The sequence below is a fragment of the Diaporthe batatas genome (assembly GCF_019321695.1).
Source record: "Diaporthe batatas strain CRI 302-4 chromosome Unknown Contig00015, whole genome shotgun sequence".
Taxonomy (NCBI): Eukaryota; Fungi; Ascomycota; class Sordariomycetes; order Diaporthales; family Diaporthaceae; genus Diaporthe; species Diaporthe batatas.
The window spans coordinates 397,743-415,717 of record NW_025408562.1 but is presented as its reverse complement, the minus strand read 5'-3'; the positions used below and the strand labels follow the sequence as shown (position 1 = coordinate 415,717).

Here is a 17,975-nt window from a genome sequence, read left to right as displayed (position 1 = left end):
AGGAAAAACGTAAGAGACCAAAAATGGAAAGACACTGGTGGGCTTAAATATTTAGGGATCTTACCACCTCTGCGGTGAGGAGGACGCCAAAGAGCCTCGAGGAGATACCTGGGTGGTACGCTGGTACTCGCTGCCTAGCAGGCACTGGTTTGGAGGGTGTGGCGAATACACGCACTTGTACCACGGGAGAGCCAGCCTGCAGACGACTTTTTTGCCCAGCTTTTGCTAGTTCCCATATGCTGATTACTCACTTACCAACTAACACTTTCTACTGGCTTTTTGACTTGAGTCAGCCCTGAATCAAAGAAACAGCACACCAGCTGACCTGTGGTGAGGTGGGCCAAGACAAACCAGGAACGTCAGACGTAGACCAACTGCCTGGAGTCCTGGAGTACATACGCGGACTCACGTTCTACAGCACTGTTCTGCTCACATCGGTGCCTGGCTGCCGTGTTAAATGCTCTTTCCACCTGCCTTTACCCAGGCACCTATTAGGCACTAAACACTCAAGTAAGTACTTAAGTACCTAGGGTCCTACGCGGCTACGCGGCATGTGGCCGCTGAATCCTGTCGACTTCTTTCACCGAGTCTGAGGCTAAATGATGCGTACTTGAGCAACGCACGACAGGATTGGCGATACCAGAATTGTGCAAATAAATCTACTTGTTAGGAAAAATCCTTCTGCACAGAATCTTGTACGAAGGAACACCATAGAAGGATTTCCTTTGTAAAATTCCATGTGTGTAAGGTTTTGACTGGCTGTAAAGATGGGTCTTTTGAGGGAGGGCTATGTACCACTTTAGTATGCCTCGACCACAGATCGTCGTCGTCGTGTCGGTTTCGCCACGTCAGAAGCCCCTCGCCCGCCTTGTACTACAAATGACAACGAAAGGCAGAAAACAGCGATAACTGACGCGGAGATGGTGTGTACTTAAGTAAGTTTGCACTGCACCGTGGGAAACAACACACTGTGTACTAAATAGGTAGAACATGTGAAGCCCTGGGGAGCGAGCGGTGACAGGGACTACCGCTCTTCGCTGCGGGGCACCGGAGCAGTGCTCGGGTTGGTATGCGAAAGAAGCTTTTTTGAGCCGCTGACGACAGTCCCCGCCTGCCTGCCTGCCTGCCTGCCTGCCTGCCTGCCCAGCCTGCTGGGTACTGCTACACACCTGCCTAACCCGCCTGGCTAGCCTGGCGCTTGAAACATTTCAAGTAAGCTGATCATATTGGCTCCATAAGAATGGCTTGTCTTTCATCCGAACTCCTTCAAACATTTCAAACTTAGTCTATCGTGTCTATCATGTCTTAAACGCACATATGAATCCAACCATTGAGGCTCTGCAGAGTTCCAAGGCTGCCCACTGCGACCCCGGGGCGCCCCGCTGCTTGTGACATGCAACCAGGAAGATCCCGTTCTCGTCCTTGTCCAGTGCTTCGAGGAGGCCCAGCCCAGCCTGCTGCGAAGATACTCTTGGGGGGCGCCTGCCCCCCGTCTCATCTCGTATTGTAGCCCTTCTCGACGGCTGCCAGGATCCGCAAAGATGCCCTGAACGCAAGCAAGGCGCATATATCACCGCATCAGTCACACAACGTGCACATCCAGCCAACCTCCGCGACCCAACGGGTGTTCGTGCCTGGCCTGGCTCCTCAATAGTCTGTTCCCGAAACAGCAGCTTGCATGTTGCACTTCCAAGCATAGGCACAGTCGACCATACTTGGCCCGCAATATCCAGCCTCATTGTTTATATGCTAATGCACACAGACAAGCAGGCTGTCGGGAGGCAGGCTGGAATGGGGTAATAGGCCAATCTCGGCCGGTGGGGGAAGGACTTGGGCAAGTCAAGTCATGATACCCCTCGCTGATAGAGACTAAATCAGCCGGGGGTAAAGGATTTGCAAGATGGTAGTCCGGTAGGGCGGAGATATGGACGGACACCCATCACATCCCCGGAGACATTGGCCGGCTCAGGGGGAAGTCCGCAGATTTCGGCGTGGAGGCCCCGCTGCGGGCCCTCTCGTCCACCCAGAGGTGTCCTCCGGCGCCCTCGAGCAGCTCCACGCACTCCCTGTGGGCCGTCCGCCTGGCCAGGAAGAGCGGCGTGTTGTTCGCCGAGTTCCTCGTGTGCACGCTGGCCCCGCGGGTGAGCAGCTCCCGTAAAATGTCCACGTTTGCGCTCCTACGGGCTTCGTGTCAGCCTGATCGATCGTATGTTATACCTCCCGAAGTAGAAAAAAAAAGGGGGTCTTTCGGGCCGTTTCAAGGGCTAAAGGGCAACTTACATAGCCGCAAGGTGGAGGGCTGTGTTTCCGGCATAGTCCGCCATCTTTAGCAGCTGGTAGTTAGCCTCACCCCCATCGAGAGCCTCGCGGACGTTCCGCAGGTCGCCTCTCTGGATTGCATAGCCCAGTGCGGTAAACGCCGACTCGGCAGCCGTGAGGCTTCCCACGAGCGCGTCCAGGGTTCCCGACGGGTGCGAGAAGCTGGGTGTTGACATCTCGGTCACTGTGAGGCAATGTGTTAGTCACCAGGTCATCAAGACTCGTAGAGACTCCCGAAGAAGCGGGACTGCTTACTTTCACCGCGGATGGAATGGGCCATCTGCGTGGTAATGTCCGTGTAAGAGAGGTTCTCAACGGCCAAAAGGTACGAGAGCTTTGTCAGGGCGGCCTCGGTTGTCAGGTCGTAGCCAAAGACCACACCAAGACGCCCCAGCGCGAAGCCCGGGGCGTAAAGCGGCGACACGAAGCCGTTGGTGCACTGGCTCACATTCACAACCACGATCTTCCTCTCGACGGCCTCCTTGATGACCTTGGTCAAGCTGCCGTCCACGCCGCCGGGGGCGTTACCCATACCGAACGTCTCGAGGATCAGGCCCTTGAGGTTAGGCACACGCAGGACAGAGTCCACCATCTCGGGCTTGATTCCCGGGAAGATGCGCAGGCAGGCCACGTGGGCCGTGTCGATGTACTTGGTCACCTGGAACTCGGCTATCCTGGTGGGACGCCTCACCAGCGACCATTTGACGTCGACGCCCAGGCTGGTCACCTTGGCCAGGGGCTCGCAGTTGGGGCTGTCGAAGGCCTCGAACGCCGATGCGGACACCTTGGTCGTCCTGTTTCCCCGGAAGAGGGTGTGTGAGAAGAACAGGCAGACCTCCGGGATCACAAAGGTCCCTGCGATGATCAGGGAGCCCAGCAGGTTGTCCACCGCGTCGGACTGGAGGGCAAAAATTGACGCTTGGGAGCCTGTGAGGATAATTGGCTTCCCCAGATCTGTCATCATGAAAGACAGTGCTGATGCCGTATCTGTTCTCTTGTATTAGCACATGTTTCTGCTCGAATGCCCACGTCTACATAATGAGAACCAAAAAAATGGCCTTGATTAAAGATCCCGTAGCCTCAAAACACTTGTATGAGGAATCAAGATCATTGTGAGTCGTATACGTGACTGTTCAGGAAAGCTCAGGCTAGCCAAAACATGCCATGGAATAAACTGATGTACCTCCACAGTTCGCTTTGCAGTGTACTACTGTCACTGTCTTCGGAAGAGGCAGGTCTCTCCTTGATATGCAAGCAACAACATTTTTCCTCCATGGACTGTCGTCCGTAGAAGGTCGTCACATAGAAGACTCTTATACAGAAGAGTAACTGGCAATTGATGGCTCCAGGGAGCAAACCGCGCTGAGAACCCAACAGAGAAACCCGAGAAAATGATTACTCACAAGCCAGCGAGTCCGTGCCGTGGAGAACCACAAAGCCATCAAACAGGTGATAGTTCTCCTTGACGGTCAGGGCGACCTCGGTCCAGCCGACGGACGAGATGGAGCTGGAGTCGAGCAGCGGGGAGAACTCGAGGATGCCGTAGCGGACGTGGCGTGAGTACGAGCTGGGCGGGGTCCTCAGGCTGTCGAGGCTCAGCTTCTCGCCGCCCTTGTAGGCGTGCATCTGCACCGGCGGCGAGCCGTCGTTGAAGGTCGGCCGGGGCGCCATGGCGTTCTCGAGGAAGCCCGTCATGGGCACCAGCCCGTCCTTGGACGGCTGCATGCAGATGGTGCCGCCCGTCATGATGATCAGGACGCGCGACTCGGGCAGGTTGGCGTCGGCCCCGTTGGCGCTGGGCGCGTGTGCGTACGCCGTGGCCATGGCGGTGGTGGAGATTAGTCCTTCCCCTGTTGGATTTGGTGGTCGATTCGTCCGGGTGAGTGAATCTTGAAAGATTGTGTAACAGCCTGTCTGATCGGGCTAGTATCTGGCAATATCGAGAGATGATCTCTAAGATGAAAACCTATGAGTCCGACTGGTGTCCCTTTTTCCCCGCGAGAATAGGTTTGGATCGTGCCCGAGGACAAAGGAGTAGTTTATCTGGATCATCTATCATCTTGGGCGAGCTGCGGGCCGTTCCTTTCTTTTCAACGTCGGACTTGAGTCGCTAGCCGGTGTTTCTGAGGCAAAATTTTTGGCCTATTACCCCATAATAACCTAACTCCCCAGGTGACCGTCAAATCCACATCGACATGACAATCCGGGGCAATCTTTCTGGGGTAGGATGGTGCATCGTGTGATCACAAGGCATCCGATAGCGGGAATCTCTTAGATAATTGTTGTTGAAGCCAAGATCCAGCAAAAGCAGAATAGATGTGGTAAGGGATGTGACGCCCAGTGAGAATATTATTGTCACAGCCGAAGTTACGTTAAATCGACCATGGCTCACTAACCAGCACCAATTGGATGACCAAAACCTCCGCCCTCCAACCAACTAACACCAATATTCACACCAACCCCTTCAAGCTCTGCATAGTGTGGCCCTACCCAGCTCGATACCCCCTTGAACCTTTTCTAGCCGATCGTTTCCCTTGGGCCAATTCGGTCTCCAGCCATCTCGTTCTCTGGCACACCATGGCAGCGCGTGTCCTCAGCCGAGGCCCCAGGTGAGAACAGTCTTCCCCTCCCGTACTCCATCACAAGCGAGGTACGGGTTCGCCCGCGGGCATAGCTGCACAACGCAGCGCCGAACAACACGTGTTTGGTCCGGCGGCTGAAGGATTCTTGTGACATCTAGTGTTGTTCTGTCCGCTTTGAGAGGGCCAGCTTGGAGATTGCCGGGCAGTTGCCCAGCCTCAGGTAAAGTCCTCGCCGGGGTGAGCAGTCGGCGGTGGAGCTCCCAACTGCCCCCTGGCGTCCAAGATGGAGAGGCCCTGAGCTCAGTTACCAGCTCTGTGTCAAAGGGCAAGGAAGAAAAGGCCCCCGAGGCCCTGAACTCAGTTCCTGACTCCGTGTCAAAGGGCAAGGACGAGACGGCTTCCGAGGCCCTGAAATCAGTTACCAACTCTGTGTCGAAGGGCAAGGAGGAGAAGGCTTCCGAGGCCCTGAACTCAGTTCCTGGCTCTGTGTCAAAGGGCAAGAAAAAAAAGGCTTCCAAGGCCCTGAAATCAGTTCCTGGCTCTGTGTCAAAGGAGAAGAAAAAGAAAGGCTTAGAGGCTTCTGCTCAGACTGACCCCCCGATGAACTATGATGATCGCCTGAAAATCGAAACTGTCAGGGAAGCAGTGGATGTTTCGGGCGGGACTGCACCTTACAAGGCGTTAATTTCCCCGGCTGGTGTCTTTTTCTACAAACAAGACGGTACTACTCCATCGAAACATCGAAACTTTATGTGAGAGTTCCCTTGGGTACAGGCTTGGATGCCTCGTCCTATCCTAATACCAATTCCCCTTGTTAGCGACTGACGTGATACTACAGGCCGCACACATGGTTGAGGTGAGATGCGACTTCTGACGAACAGTGGTAAATCAGTGCTCACATTCTATAGAGACAACTGCCGTTGCCCCAAGTGCGTCAACCAGGAAACCATGCAGAGAAGCTTCAACATCTTGACAGTGAGTTGAGAGTCATTGCAGCACTGGAATATGATCTAAGGCATGCGTTCTCAGAGTCCCCTTCTCACCCCGCGGCCCCTTGAAGTCCAGACTGAGGAGCGTGGTGTCAAGATCATATGTAAGTAATAAAGGATTTTGCAACTGCCGAGCTCGGGAACAAATCTTGATCATTTCTCACGTAGGGCCGCCTGAACGCCACGAGAGCTTCTATGACTGGGCTTTCCTGGAGCACTACTTTGGGAACCACGCCAGGCTCACACGCCCCCAAAAGTGCGTCACAGCTCCGAATCCCTTCAACGCCATGCTTGCTGACCATCATAGTCGCGATTTATGGGGTGCCGAGATCAAGGAGAACCCACCGACCGTGACATACTCTGAAGTCATGGACTCGGAAGAGGGCGTGGCCAAGATGACCAGTCTTATTGTAGGAACCGGGCTGCACACATTTCATTCAAAAAGACCTCTGATGAATCTGACTCGTCCCGTCGCAGATGAAACTTGGGCTCGTGTTTGTCGAGGGCACGCCGTTCGACGACTCGATCCACACAAAGAAGTTGCTGGAGCGCATCGGCCCCATCCGAGAGACGCATTACGGCGGCTTCTACGATTTCATTCCAGACATGGCCAAGGCAGACACGGCATACACCAACATAGCATTGGCTGCGCATACAGACACGACCTACTTCACAGACCCCGTCGGCCTACAAGCCTTCCACCTGCTGTCTCACACACCGGCCCCAGGGGAGACAGAGGCCACCGGGGGAGAGTCGTTGCTTGTTGACGGGTTTCACGCTGCCTCCAAACTAAAGTCATCTGCACCGTCATCGTTCAAGGAGCTGACCCAGAGAGATCTCCCGTGGCACGCGAGCGGCAACGAGGGGGTCACTATCACGCCGGACAGGCTGTTTCCAGTCATTGAGCTGGGCCCTAAAGTCACGGTAACGAAGATCAGGTGGAACAATGACGACCGAGGCGGTAAGTTGCCCTTCAGATGACCAGAGGAGAGACTAGGGTCGACAGCTATCGACCGTGGGCACACGCGTGCTCATACACATCGCAAATCGACTATGGACACTGACATGATTTAAAAACTTAGTGGTACCTATGAAGAATACCAAGACTAAATCAGGAAAAGTCATGGCGTGGTACATAGCTGCGGCCAAGTGGGAGAAAATACTCAGGAGCAAGGAACTGGAATACTGGTACCAGCTAAGGCCGGGAACGACGGTCATCTTCAACAACCACAGAGTCCTACACGGCAGGAGCGCTTTCACAGGGCTGAGAAGAATCTGCGGTGGCTACAGTGAGTCTGCCCTTCACCTACCAGCCCGAAGAAGCCCCCCCTCCCGCCAGCGGGTCTCGAGTATATAACTAATTCGTGTGATGCGGCTGTAGTCAACATGGACGACTTCGTGTCTCGCTGGAGAAACACGAACCTGCCGCGAGAACAGGTGATGGCCCAGGTGATTGGGTAGATGGTGTCAGTCCGCAGGACGAAGGACGGCAAGGCTGCGAAGGAAGGCGGCCTCAGCTGTCTGCCTTGGGCCTTGGCGGAGCGGGATGAACGAGATTTATGTCTTGGGACCAGTGTGACAATAGGCGGTGGGGGCGAGGGGGGGGGGCAGAAAAGGGAGTAAGGGAGCCCTCGATTGCAAGCAGTCTTGTCCAGTACATACTTATATAGACTTTCAGATGCAGATCTTATATACAGAGTCTATGCTATGCTGTGACGTTTGAGTGGTGCAACTATAGTCTAGTACGGAGTGTATACTTGAGTAGGTACCTAGGTACTTGATACACTACAATCCAAACAGTCAGGGCTTGTGAAGCACTGGGCTGGGCTGGGCTGGCTGGGCTGGCTGGAGGGGCGACCCTACTCCGCTGCCATGGCTGGATGTTCGGCACCCCTTTTTTTATTAGCTCTCTGTCGATTGGCCATACAGGTATCCCGAATAGGGGCTTCGTATTCCTGGGCATCAGTAGTCTGAGTCCAATCTGCTCAGTAGCGTGCTAACATCGGGCCTGGGGAGCCTGCCCCGGGCATGATAGCACAATATCCACAGCCTGACAGCCTGACTCCCAGCGCGGTTGTAGTTGAGAGACGGTCAGAAAGAGGAAGTCAGAGGGGACCGAAAGGGGAAAGATACCAGGGTAGCACGCCCACCGATAAGCGGTGCGGATTATTAGCTGTGCTTTGTTCTGGGCCGCACTCAACGTGCCACCGTAGGGGCTGAGGGGGAGCCCAAGCTTGGGCGAGGGGGTTCAAGCGAAGGTCCCCTGGCCGTTGGCGGGGCTCCACTCGTTCGGCAGTACCCCATCTGGCTGCGATTTTCCAGCTGTCTTACTGTCTGCTGCTTGTCCTTCTGGGCTGGTTGCTGTCTGTTTCTCCGTCCTCCAATGCCCTGGTACCTGTTCTCAGCCCTACCTCACCAACTCGCCATCCTCGCCTCCTGCAACCTCTCGTGACCCCTTCAAGGCTCTGGCGACCGCTTGCCCATTCCACATCACCAGCATCCTGACGACCGTCCTCGAAGCTGCCGCGTGTCGTACTGCTGAACCTTGCCGGGCCGCCAAACAGCCTCTAGACTTGAGACGACGGACAGCTCCTCGCTGATTTGCCCTCTCGTCTCGTACCCCTCGCTGCACCTCGCCTCGCCTTGGGTTGCCTCGCCTTGTCGTCCTCGCCGCCCACCATGGACGCAGACGGCGCCGGTTCGGACCCTCGCAACGCCCAGGTCGACAATGCGATCCGTGCCATACAGCAGAAGAAGCCGCTGCCCGAGATCGACTTCTCCATCCACCAGATGGAAGATGGCAGCCAAGTCAGCACCATGGAGAGGGTCTGCAAAGGTATGTGTTCCCCTGCCGCCCACCCCGCTTGCCAACCCCCTCGACCGCAAGCCACAAACACCGCTGCAGCACGTCACACGCTGATCACCGCCGCCCTCCCAACCCAGATGTCCAAGCTCCGGCCATGCTGAAGCCCACCGACGAGCAATTCTTCGAGGACGACACCCAGAGCAAGCCCGACATCGCCTTCCTGAAGTCGCACTTCTACAGGGAGGGTCGCCTGACCGAGGAACAGGCGCTATGGATCATCCGGAAGGGCACAGAGCTGCTGCGTTCCGAGCCCAACCTCCTGGAGATGGACGCCCCCATAACCGTCTGTGGCGACGTCCACGGCCAGTACTACGATCTCATGAAGCTTTTCGAGGTCGGAGGCGACCCCGCCGAGACGAGATACCTTTTCCTAGGCGACTACGTCGACCGTGGCTACTTCAGTATCGAGTGTGTCCTGTACCTCTGGTCGTTGAAGATCCACTACCCAAAGACACTGTGGCTGCTCCGGGGAAACCACGAATGCCGTCACTTGACAGACTACTTCACCTTCAAGCTCGAATGCAAGCACAAGTACTCCGAGGCCGTATACGAGGCTTGCATGGAGTCCTTCTGTTCACTGCCTCTTGCCGCAGTCATGAACAAGCAGTTCCTGTGTATCCATGGTGGTCTGAGCCCCGAATTGCACACCCTTGACGATATCCGAAATGTAAGCACTCGTGCCGCCAGCCAGTCGTCACGAGCACCCACCGCCACGTCGTCCCAGGCTGCTGACCAGTTTTACAGATTGACCGATTCAGAGAACCACCCACGCAGGGCCTCATGTGCGACATCCTCTGGGCCGATCCGCTCGAGGACTTTGGCCAGGAAAAGACCAACGATTACTTCCTGCATAATCACGTCAGGGGCTGCTCGTACTTCTTCTCATACCCGGCAGCATGCGCGTTCCTCGAAAAGAACAACCTGTTGTCGGTCATCCGCGCACATGAGGCACAGGATGCGGGATATAGGATGTACCGTAAGACGAGGACGACGGGCTTCCCAAGTGTTATGACCATTTTCTCCGCCCCAAACTACCTCGACGTTTACAACAACAAGGCCGCCGTGTTGAAGTACGAGAACAATGTCATGAACATCCGGCAGTTCAACTGCACGCCGCACCCATATTGGCTGCCCAACTTCATGGATGTCTTCACATGGTCTCTGCCTTTCGTCGGCGAGAAGATCACGGACATGCTCATTGCCATTCTTAGCACGTGCAGCGAGGATGAGCTCCGTGATGATTCCTCCTCGTCCCCCGGGCCGGTGTCGCCGCCCATCACGCCCTCGGCCAACGTGGACCCAGACTCGGTGGAGGCGAAGAGGCGGGCAATCAAGAACAAGATCCTCGCGATTGGCCGTCTCTCCCGCGTTTTCCAGGTCCTCCGAGAAGAATCTGAGAGTGTTACGGAACTCAAGACTGTTTCTGGAGGAAGGCTGCCGGCGGGTACCCTTATGTTGGGAGCCGAGGGCATCAAGAACGCCATCAGCACGTTCGAAGATGCCCGGAAGGTCGACCTTCAGAATGAAAGGCTACCTCCTACCCACGAAGAGGTTCAGCGCGCCACTGAGGAGGAACGCCAGCAGGCCCTGGAGAGGGCAACACGGGAGGCGGATAATGATAAGAAGCTCCAGTCGCTCTCCAGGCGACTTTCGACGTGAGTACTTGCCGATTGGACTCATTTCTGACCAGTATCGAATTTATTGACTGACGTGCTTTACAGTGATCGCGATACCCGCAAGAGATAATTTCTACTTCCGCACCGCATTCTCCAAGATCAGGCGGCACAGGCTGGTGGATGCCCAACGAAGCTTCAGTCAGGGATGGGACGCAAGCATAAATGTCGAGAACGCCCGCTCACCTGGTAAATGGCAGGCCACGCGGTCGGTGTGTATTGGGACAACGGCTGCAACAGGGTCAAAAACCGGCGAAGCATATCCTCTTGTCGGAACCAGCAAGCTTTTTTCATATTCTTGTCCGCAACAGGCTCATGATGCCTTATTCCCCCCTTTTCTCACAGGTTTTCTGCCGGCCCAAAGGGCCGGTCGTGATTTCGTGGCACCACTGTATACAGCTGTAAAGGCTGAGCAAGAGTCTAGACACAGCGAGGCGAAAGGAAGAGAGGCTGCTTCAAACAGTTCACGAGGGAGGGAGGTCAGGGGGGATGGGGGTGGGTTCGGTACGTGCGTACGTGGAATGTGTGTACCTCTCACCTCGACACATGATGGAACATTTACTTCAGTGTTTTCTCGGGCCTGTTCAAAACTGCATGTGTCAAGGGTGAAATTTGCACTGAATCTGAAGATCGTGATGGCCCCTGAGCCAACATGTACTGAACACTGCCTACCTAGGCATTTACAGCTCCCTCTTCCGGGCAACGTCAGTCCCTGCGCGTGCACTGCCCACCCCCCGGTCCTTTTTGATGACGATGGTGATCTCTTCCCGTCGACGCCGACTGCGACGTCACTGTCGAATTCCTTGTCAGTCTGGGTGATCAGAGATGTTGATCCCGGAGCAAAACGACATATCTGATGACAGGAGCATATATGTGGGTACCTAGCAATATATACATGCTCTATCAGCATGGGGTAAGACAGACACTTGCAGAGATAGCGTTAACCCGTATTCGCGTCCATCGTCATAAACATCAAGAGACACAGCTCTTCCCCAACACACCCACGGCCAACCCGCGACGGCGTCCCAACCCCATGCCTAACACCCCGCTTCCCAACCAACAAGAACTCACTCAAAAGATGGCCAAGATATTCGGCGGGCTCGCAACACCACCGGGGACATTACAGGGCTCGCTGGCGACGAAGAAGCTCCACCTGCCCTCGCGCGCGCACGCCTCGGCCAGGCCCTCGAGCCAGAACAGCTCGCCGATGGGGCACCCGTAGCCGGCGAGGAGCACCTCGTGCAGGGCCCAGTCCTCGCGGCTGGGCCAGGCCTCGAACGACGGCTGGTCGCCCGCCACGGCGGAGAAGTTGTCCCACACCCAGCGGATCATCTCCTCGGACTGCTCGACGCCGCCGAAGCGGTGCGGGAGCCGCGCCTGGTGCGCCCTGAGCTCGGGCTCGGGGAGCTGGGCGTGCTGGGCGTGCCAGCCTGGGGGGAGGGGTAGGTGTTCTGTTAGCCTCATGTGCGAGTTGTGTGCATGTTCTTGTCTGAAGGGGGGAGGGGGAGGGATGGGATGCTCCTCACCTGTGCGCGTGAACAGGATGTCGCCGAACTTGACCTCTGTCCCCTGGGCCTCCAGGCACGCCTTGATGTCCCTGAGCGGGATGGACGACGTCTCGAAGCAGTTGAACTCCCTCAGGGCCGGGTCGTCCTGTTTCTGGCGCCAGCTGTACAGGTCAACCAGGATCCCTCGGCCCACGATCCCCTGCTCGGTGAAGGCTGTACACCCGTCAGCCCTCAGGTCAGATCCCGACGGCGCTGCGTGTCTCTCAGGATCCCCGGGCGGTCACACAGACTCACCATGGATTCCATTCACAGTCGTCTTCTTGCCGTCGGCGTCCCTGCCGTGGATATCCTCCAGCGTCACGCCGTTGTAGAACTTCTTCTCCTTCTGGTACCCAAAGTGGCGGAACCCGTCCCACTGGCTCGACACCTGGGTGTTGAAGGTCCAGATGTCATCGTTCACGACCCGCGGCGGCTTCTGGAAGAGCTCCTGGTGGAACAGCTTCCGCTGGAAAAAGCCGGACTCGCCCTGGGCGTCGAGCGGCCAGTTGAGCGACACCCGGGTCCCCTTTTTGATCTCATCCCTCGCGGCCGCCGCCACCCGCTCGTCGGTCAGGCGGTTCAGGGTCCCCAGCTCGTCGTTGTCGCCGTACAGGCCCCAGGCCGAGTGGTGAGGGTCCCCTTCCCTGAGAGGGAGGTCGTCGAAGCTTGGGATCCCGTTCTCGTTCAGCTTGGGCGGCATCTTTAGGGTGTTGCTTATTGCTTTTAGTCTCTCGGCCATATGGGAGGCAATATTAATTACAGGATTTGGTCTCTAGAAACAGTTGACTACTACATCATCGCATACTGCACCGTAGATATGTATAAACAAAATACGTAACCAGGGGCGGGGAAGCAGGCCCGACTCCAAACGGGCCGGGAGGGTGTGCCAGGGAAACGGCAGCTCCGACATCGTCCCACACCATGTACGGAGGTGGTGCCGGCGGTGGTTGCAAGAGCACCTCGGCCACCATTAACACGAAGACGGTTGTTTGACGTCTCAGGAGTGGATACCAACGTTATCAGTCGATACTGTGTAGTTATCTCTGAGGATGGATGACCTGCATCAGGGTATAACCCCAAACTGATAATAGGTGCTAGTGAGGGTTGGGGGTTAGGAACATTTCAATGTTTCCTTTGATATAGCCTCTTATTACACAGTGGACATTCTTTGGAAACTCTCAGGGATTCCCCCAAGTCTCAAGCAATCGGCGTCTTCTTGTGCTGTCAAGGTAAACCAATACAGAACGCTGTGGAGGAGCCCCCTGTTTTTTTTTTCGGGGCCAAAGCAGTTGTATAAATTACCCTGTCCTACGATGCCGTCCACTTGAAACCACCACAAGTGTGCGCGTCTGTCGAGACAGAGCAAGGCTGGTGGAGCGGACTCTCTCACCAATGCCTCGCATCACCCCGGGTGCGATACGCCAAGCCTACAGAATCTCACCGCACGCAGCAACACTCCTGCCAGCCTGCCGGGACCTGCCCTCGACCCTCAACGAGCTGCGATGGATCCGTGAACACGTCGAGGAGCTCCAGCGCGGGAGGCCGGCGTCGCCCTCCAGGGCAGAGCACCAGCTCGCCTCGCTGTGCCGCCGGCGCGGGAGGGGCGAGCCCCTGCAGTACGTCCTAGGCAGCCAGCCCTTTGGCAACCTGGACCTGAAATGCCGCCCTGGCGTCTTGATCCCAAGGTATGCTCCCTTGACCCTTGACCCTTGAACCGTCCGTCCCCTGGCCAGAACCTCACCATCAGAACGCTGACCATGAGAGAGAAAACAAAAGGCCTGAGCCCGAAGCATACACAACCCACCTGGCCGGCCTCATCAGGCGAGGGTCCCTCCCAGGCAGCAGCGGGCCCAACACCACCACCACCAAGCCCCCACAGGCCCTCCGCGTCCTGGACCTGTGCACAGGGACAGGCTGCATAGCCCTGCTCCTCTACTCGCTCCTCCGCGCCGCCATCCCGGGGGGCCTCCACGTCACGGGCGTCGACATCTCCGCCCACGCCGTGCGCCTCTCCCGGGAGAACCTGGCGCGCAACATCGCCAGGGGCCTCGTGTCCGAGGCGCCCGAGGCCCCCGGGCAGTCGGTGCGCTTCATCAGGGGCGACGTCTTCTCCGAGTCCCTGTTTGGAGGGGCAGGGGAAGAGGAGGCAGGTGGTGGTGGTGGTGGTGGTGGTGGTGTGCCGGCGGCGGTCGAGGGCTGCGATGTCATGGTCTGCAACCCGCCCTACGTCTCCCGGTGGGCCTTCTCCCACCAGACCGCGCGCAGCGTCCGCAACTACGAGCCGAGGATCGCGCAGGTGCCGGATGTGGCCTACGGCGGCGCCGGCGCCGTCAGGCACGAGGACGTGTTCTACGCCCGGCTGCTCGACATTGCAGCGCGGCTCGGGCCCAAGGTCATGCTGTTTGAGGTCGGGGACCTGGGCCAGGCGCTTCGCGTCGCGGAGATGGCGCTGCGGCACGGGGGGCTTGCGGGTCTGGGCTCCTCCCCTGTGAGCGTCGAGGTTTGGAGGGACTGGCCGGACGCGGCACCCGAGGAGGACGAGCTTGTATCTGCCAGAGTCTTGGAGGGGAGTAGAGCAGTGCGCATTAGAGGGAGCGGCCACGGTCGTTCGGTATTAATACAGTGCAGCTGAGAGTCTGCTTTTGTTCTACCACTTAGGCCCTGCCTCCCAGCCTTGTTTGGCGGCAGGGTGGAGGTTCTATGAATGCATATGGGTATCATCCTCCGTCTACAGCACAAAGTTCACGACCCTGCCGTTCTTGACGACGATGATCTTCTTCGCTGCGCGAAGGTCCTCCACGGCCGGGAGCTTCTTGTCTCCGGCCTTCCGCAGGATCTCCTCTACAACCAATGCTTCCACTTCTTTCTGACCCAAGCCCTCTGGTGGCACGGCAATCTCCAAAACGTCCCTAACTTTCCCGTTGATCTGCACAGCACAAGACTGTTCCCTGGGTTTCATGAGCGACAGAGTACCGTCCTGCACCGGAAATTGCACTGCACCGGAGAAGAGTGGCTCCTGCATCCCCAAACTCTCCCAACACTCCGAAGCGATTGCTGGTGCAACGGGGGCTAGCATCCTGACAAGCGTCGAGACTGCAGCGGCTCGGACTACCTCGGTGGCGCTCGACTGGGACGCGATTGTGTTGGACAGGATCATGAGGTCCGAGATCACAGTGTTGAGGGAGTAGACCTCATGGTACGACTTTGTGACCGACGCTATGGTATTCTGGACGTCCCGCCAGACGCCAGTGTCGATGTCCCACTGGGCAAGCTCGGCACCTTTCAAACTGTGAACTCTCGCTGCACGGGCTTTGATATGCTCGGTCGCCTCTTTGTCCACGGTGTCTTTGAGCGTGGCAGTAGCCTTCGCCAAGTCGTGCACCCGACCAAGCCAACGTGTGACGCCCGAGATCTTATCCTCGTCCCAGTTGACCACGTCGCTGACAGGTGCTTGGAACAACATGTGTGCCCTGGTTGCATCAGCACCGTATCTGGCGATGAATTCTGTGGGATCCACTCCGTTGAACTTGGACTTTGACATCTTCTCGTAGCTAATGACTGCCTGGTCTCCGGTAGCAGTCACTCTTGGCTTAGAGGGGTCCTCGAGGTCCACCTCTTCAGGTTTCAGAAACCGACCATTCGATGGATCAATAAATGTCTTCCCGTGTACCATTCCCTGCGTGATAAGGCGGGTAAATGGCTCGTGGACAGAGCCTGATGGTTCGGCGGGGCCAAGAGACGAGCCCATCAGGAATTTGTAGATGAATCGCGCGTAGAGGAGATGCAAAATCGCATGCTCTATACCGCCCACGTAGAGATCCACGGGAAGAAGTGACGCCTTGTCTTTTGAGAATGGTTCGCCATCATTCTTCGGATCGATGAAACGCATATAGTACCAGCTCGAGTCAACGAAGGTGTCCATGGTGTCGGTGTCTCTCTTCGCAGGGCCACCACACGAAGGACAGGACGTGTTTACCCAGTCGGTTGCCGACTCAAGTGGGTTTCCCGGTTTACCCTCAGCCCAATGGTTGTCCACCTCGGGCAACTTGATCGGGAGTTGCTCAGCAGGGACCGGCACCGCACCACACGAGTCGCAATGCACGATCGGGATGGGTGTTCCCCAGTACCTCTGTCGACTAACGAGCCAGTCTCGCAATCTCCATTTTTCAACAGATTTTGCTACCCCTACGGACTCGAGGATCTTGATCAGCATCTGGCCCCCTTCTCGGGATGATTTGCCCTTGAATGGGCCACTTTGAGCGTTCATAACGCCGTGGTCCAAGAAGGGTTCATTGGCAATTGCTGTCGTGGATTCGTCTTCGGATGCTGCTAGCACGGTTCGAACAGGTTGGTCATAGTGATGCTCTTTCCAGAAAGCATTATCCCGCAGGTCGTGGCCTGGCACGCCCATGACCGCGCCCTCGCCGTAGTCACCAAGAACGTAGGGTGCGACGTACACCGGAAGAGACTCCTTCGTTGGGTTCGGTGTGTTCTCGTGGAACGCAAGAGGATTAATAGCCCTTATACTGGGCAGCATATAGCCGACCTTGGAATCGGGTGGGAGACCTGGCAGGGTATCCAGAAAAGCCCGGAGCTCAGGGTCAGTCTCTGAGAGACGGACGACAATAGGATGACTTGCAGACAACGCCAAGTATTGTACGCCGAACAAGGTATCGGGTCTGGTGGTGTAGACCTCGATGGAAGCATGGGCGTCGTTGCTGTGGGCCATGATGGGGAACTTGATCATTGCACCCTGTGATTTACCCAGCCAGTTCTTCTGCATGGCGATGACCCGCTCGGGCCAGGACTCATCTTTGGCGAGCACCTCAAGGTGTTGGAGAAGCTCCTCACGGAACTCTGAGATTTTGAAGAACCACTGCTTCAGACGGCGCTTCTCAACCTTGGCGCCGGACCTCCAGGAGCAGCCATTGGCATCAACCTGCTCGTTTGCCAGCACAGTCTGGTCAACGGGGTCATAATTGACCTCGGCTTCAGCCTGATACGCGAGACCTTTCTCGTGGAGCATGAGGAAGATGCGCTGGGTGTGCTCGTAAAACTCGGGGTCGCACGTGGAGATCTCCTGTGGGCACTCTTGCGTCAATTACCATGTTGACAGTAAGGGCGGTCAGGGTATAACGCACACGCTCCCAGTCCCAGCTGCCGTTCATGCACTGCAGCTGCTCCTTCATCTTCGCTATGTTGCCCTTGGTCCACGTGGCAGGGTTGATGCCTCGCTGAAGGGCAGCGTTCTCCGCAGGCAGACCAAAGGAGTCCCAGCCCATGGGGAGGATGGTCTTGCTGCCCTGAAGGGTATGAAAACGGGAGAGGACATCGGCAATTGTGTAGACCCTCAGATGGCCGATGTGCAGGTAGCCCGAAGGGTACGGGAACATTGGCAAGATGTATTTGCTATCTTTGTGCTGCTCGCCATGGCCGCTGGGGGGCCGGCTGGCCTTGATGCGATCCCATTCCGCCCGCCACTTCCTGTCCAGGGCTGGAAGGTCGAGCTTCTGCGATGCTGTTGAGGCGGCGCGCCATGACGGCACGGCGTGACGAGTGCAAGATATTCTGCTGCCCAAGAGGAAGGGCGTTGTACTGCCCAGGAGGGGCAATCGCCGACCTATGGCCCTTGCGTGTGTCGACAGCATGGTGAATGCATTCTTTGCTGTGCTGCGAATTACAGGTTGAAGCCAGGTGCTTCGTTTGCGCGGCAGGGGAGAGTAATGTTTTGTTTATTAGTCCATGCCGTCAGATGTCCTTCTGGACAAGGACCTGAGCAGAAATATTCGAGCTCCAAGCTCCGGTGACAGGTACTTTGTGGCCATGTAGTTCAGGGTCCTGTCATCACTCATGGACGATCAGACAGGCACCTTACGGTAGGCGCCATACGCTCAAGTCGTCGAATCTCAGTCTATCCAGTGATACATCGTGTATTTGAAGTCACATTCTGTGCTTCTATATATGTGCAACGAGATCATAGGGGACCTGATGTCGTTGTG

At 56.7% G+C, this 17,975-nt stretch overlaps 6 protein-coding genes across 6 annotated transcripts; 3 read left to right on the top strand and 3 right to left on the bottom strand.

Moving 5' to 3' along the window:
• Positions 1-1,939: 1,939 nt before the first annotated feature.
• Positions 1,940-4,143, bottom strand: KVR01_011334 (uncharacterized protein; the record flags this gene model as incomplete). Its single annotated transcript, XM_044793355.1, has 4 exons — positions 1,940-2,177; positions 2,281-2,503; positions 2,575-3,306; positions 3,723-4,143. The coding sequence occupies 4 exons, from the start codon at positions 4,141-4,143 to the stop codon at positions 1,940-1,942; spliced, it is 1,614 nt and encodes a 537-aa protein (XP_044639709.1).
• A 753-nt stretch (positions 4,144-4,896) lies between these two features.
• KVR01_011352 (uncharacterized protein) lies at positions 4,897-7,588 on the top strand (the record flags this gene model as incomplete). The annotated part of the gene is made up of 10 exons (XM_044784255.1): positions 4,897-4,928; positions 5,060-5,653; positions 5,740-5,757; positions 5,810-5,876; positions 5,931-5,994; positions 6,059-6,146; positions 6,198-6,300; positions 6,368-6,851; positions 6,973-7,179; positions 7,272-7,588. 10 exons carry the CDS (start codon positions 4,897-4,899, stop codon positions 7,349-7,351), a joined length of 1,737 nt encoding a protein of 578 aa, XP_044639727.1. The 3' UTR covers positions 7,352-7,588.
• A 535-nt stretch (positions 7,589-8,123) lies between these two features.
• KVR01_011219 (uncharacterized protein) lies at positions 8,124-11,811 on the top strand. Its single transcript, XM_044790993.1, has 4 exons — positions 8,124-8,726; positions 8,834-9,423; positions 9,501-10,411; positions 10,478-11,811. Exons 1-4 carry the CDS (start codon positions 8,570-8,572, stop codon positions 10,500-10,502), a joined length of 1,683 nt encoding a protein of 560 aa, XP_044639594.1. The 5' UTR covers positions 8,124-8,569; the 3' UTR covers positions 10,503-11,811.
• KVR01_011144 (uncharacterized protein) lies at positions 10,900-12,941 on the bottom strand. The gene is made up of 3 exons (XM_044794704.1): positions 12,232-12,941; positions 11,956-12,150; positions 10,900-11,859 (listed from the first exon to the last, which is right to left on the bottom strand). Exons 1-3 carry the CDS (start codon positions 12,713-12,715, stop codon positions 11,501-11,503), a joined length of 1,038 nt encoding a protein of 345 aa, XP_044639519.1. The 5' UTR covers positions 12,716-12,941; the 3' UTR covers positions 10,900-11,500.
• Positions 12,942-13,146: 205 nt separating this feature from the next.
• Positions 13,147-14,608, top strand: KVR01_011274 (uncharacterized protein; the record flags this gene model as incomplete). Its single annotated transcript, XM_044792105.1, has 2 exons — positions 13,147-13,661; positions 13,753-14,608. Exons 1-2 carry the CDS (start codon positions 13,369-13,371, stop codon positions 14,606-14,608), a joined length of 1,149 nt encoding a protein of 382 aa, XP_044639649.1. The 5' UTR covers positions 13,147-13,368.
• KVR01_011455 (uncharacterized protein) lies at positions 14,126-17,895 on the bottom strand. The gene is made up of 2 exons (XM_044784566.1): positions 17,118-17,895; positions 14,126-17,056 (listed from the first exon to the last, which is right to left on the bottom strand). Exons 1-2 carry the CDS (start codon positions 17,622-17,624, stop codon positions 14,705-14,707), a joined length of 2,859 nt encoding a protein of 952 aa, XP_044639830.1. The 5' UTR covers positions 17,625-17,895; the 3' UTR covers positions 14,126-14,704.
• Positions 17,896-17,975: the final 80 nt, after the last annotated feature.

Coding starts and splice junctions, on each gene's coding strand:
- KVR01_011144 (XM_044794704.1), bottom strand. CDS start 12,715: ATGGCCGAGAGACTAAAAGCAATAAGCAACACCCTAAAGATGCCGCCC. Junction 12,151..12,231: donor GACTGTGAATGGAATCCATG/GTGAGTCTGTGT, acceptor ACGGGTGTACAG/CCTTCACCGAGCAGGGGATC. Junction 11,860..11,955: donor CATCCTGTTCACGCGCACAG/GTGAGGAGCATC, acceptor CCCTCCCCCCAG/GCTGGCACGCCCAGCACGCC.
- KVR01_011455 (XM_044784566.1), bottom strand. CDS start 17,624: ATGCTGTCGACACACGCAAGGGCCATAGGTCGGCGATTGCCCCTCCTG. Junction 17,057..17,117: donor GCAGCTGGGACTGGGAGCGT/GTGCGTTATACC, acceptor GAGTGCCCACAG/GAGATCTCCACGTGCGACCC.
- KVR01_011219 (XM_044790993.1), top strand. CDS start 8,570: ATGGACGCAGACGGCGCCGGTTCGGACCCTCGCAACGCCCAGGTCGAC. Junction 8,727..8,833: donor CATGGAGAGGGTCTGCAAAG/GTATGTGTTCCC, acceptor CTCCCAACCCAG/ATGTCCAAGCTCCGGCCATG. Junction 9,424..9,500: donor CCCTTGACGATATCCGAAAT/GTAAGCACTCGT, acceptor CCAGTTTTACAG/ATTGACCGATTCAGAGAACC.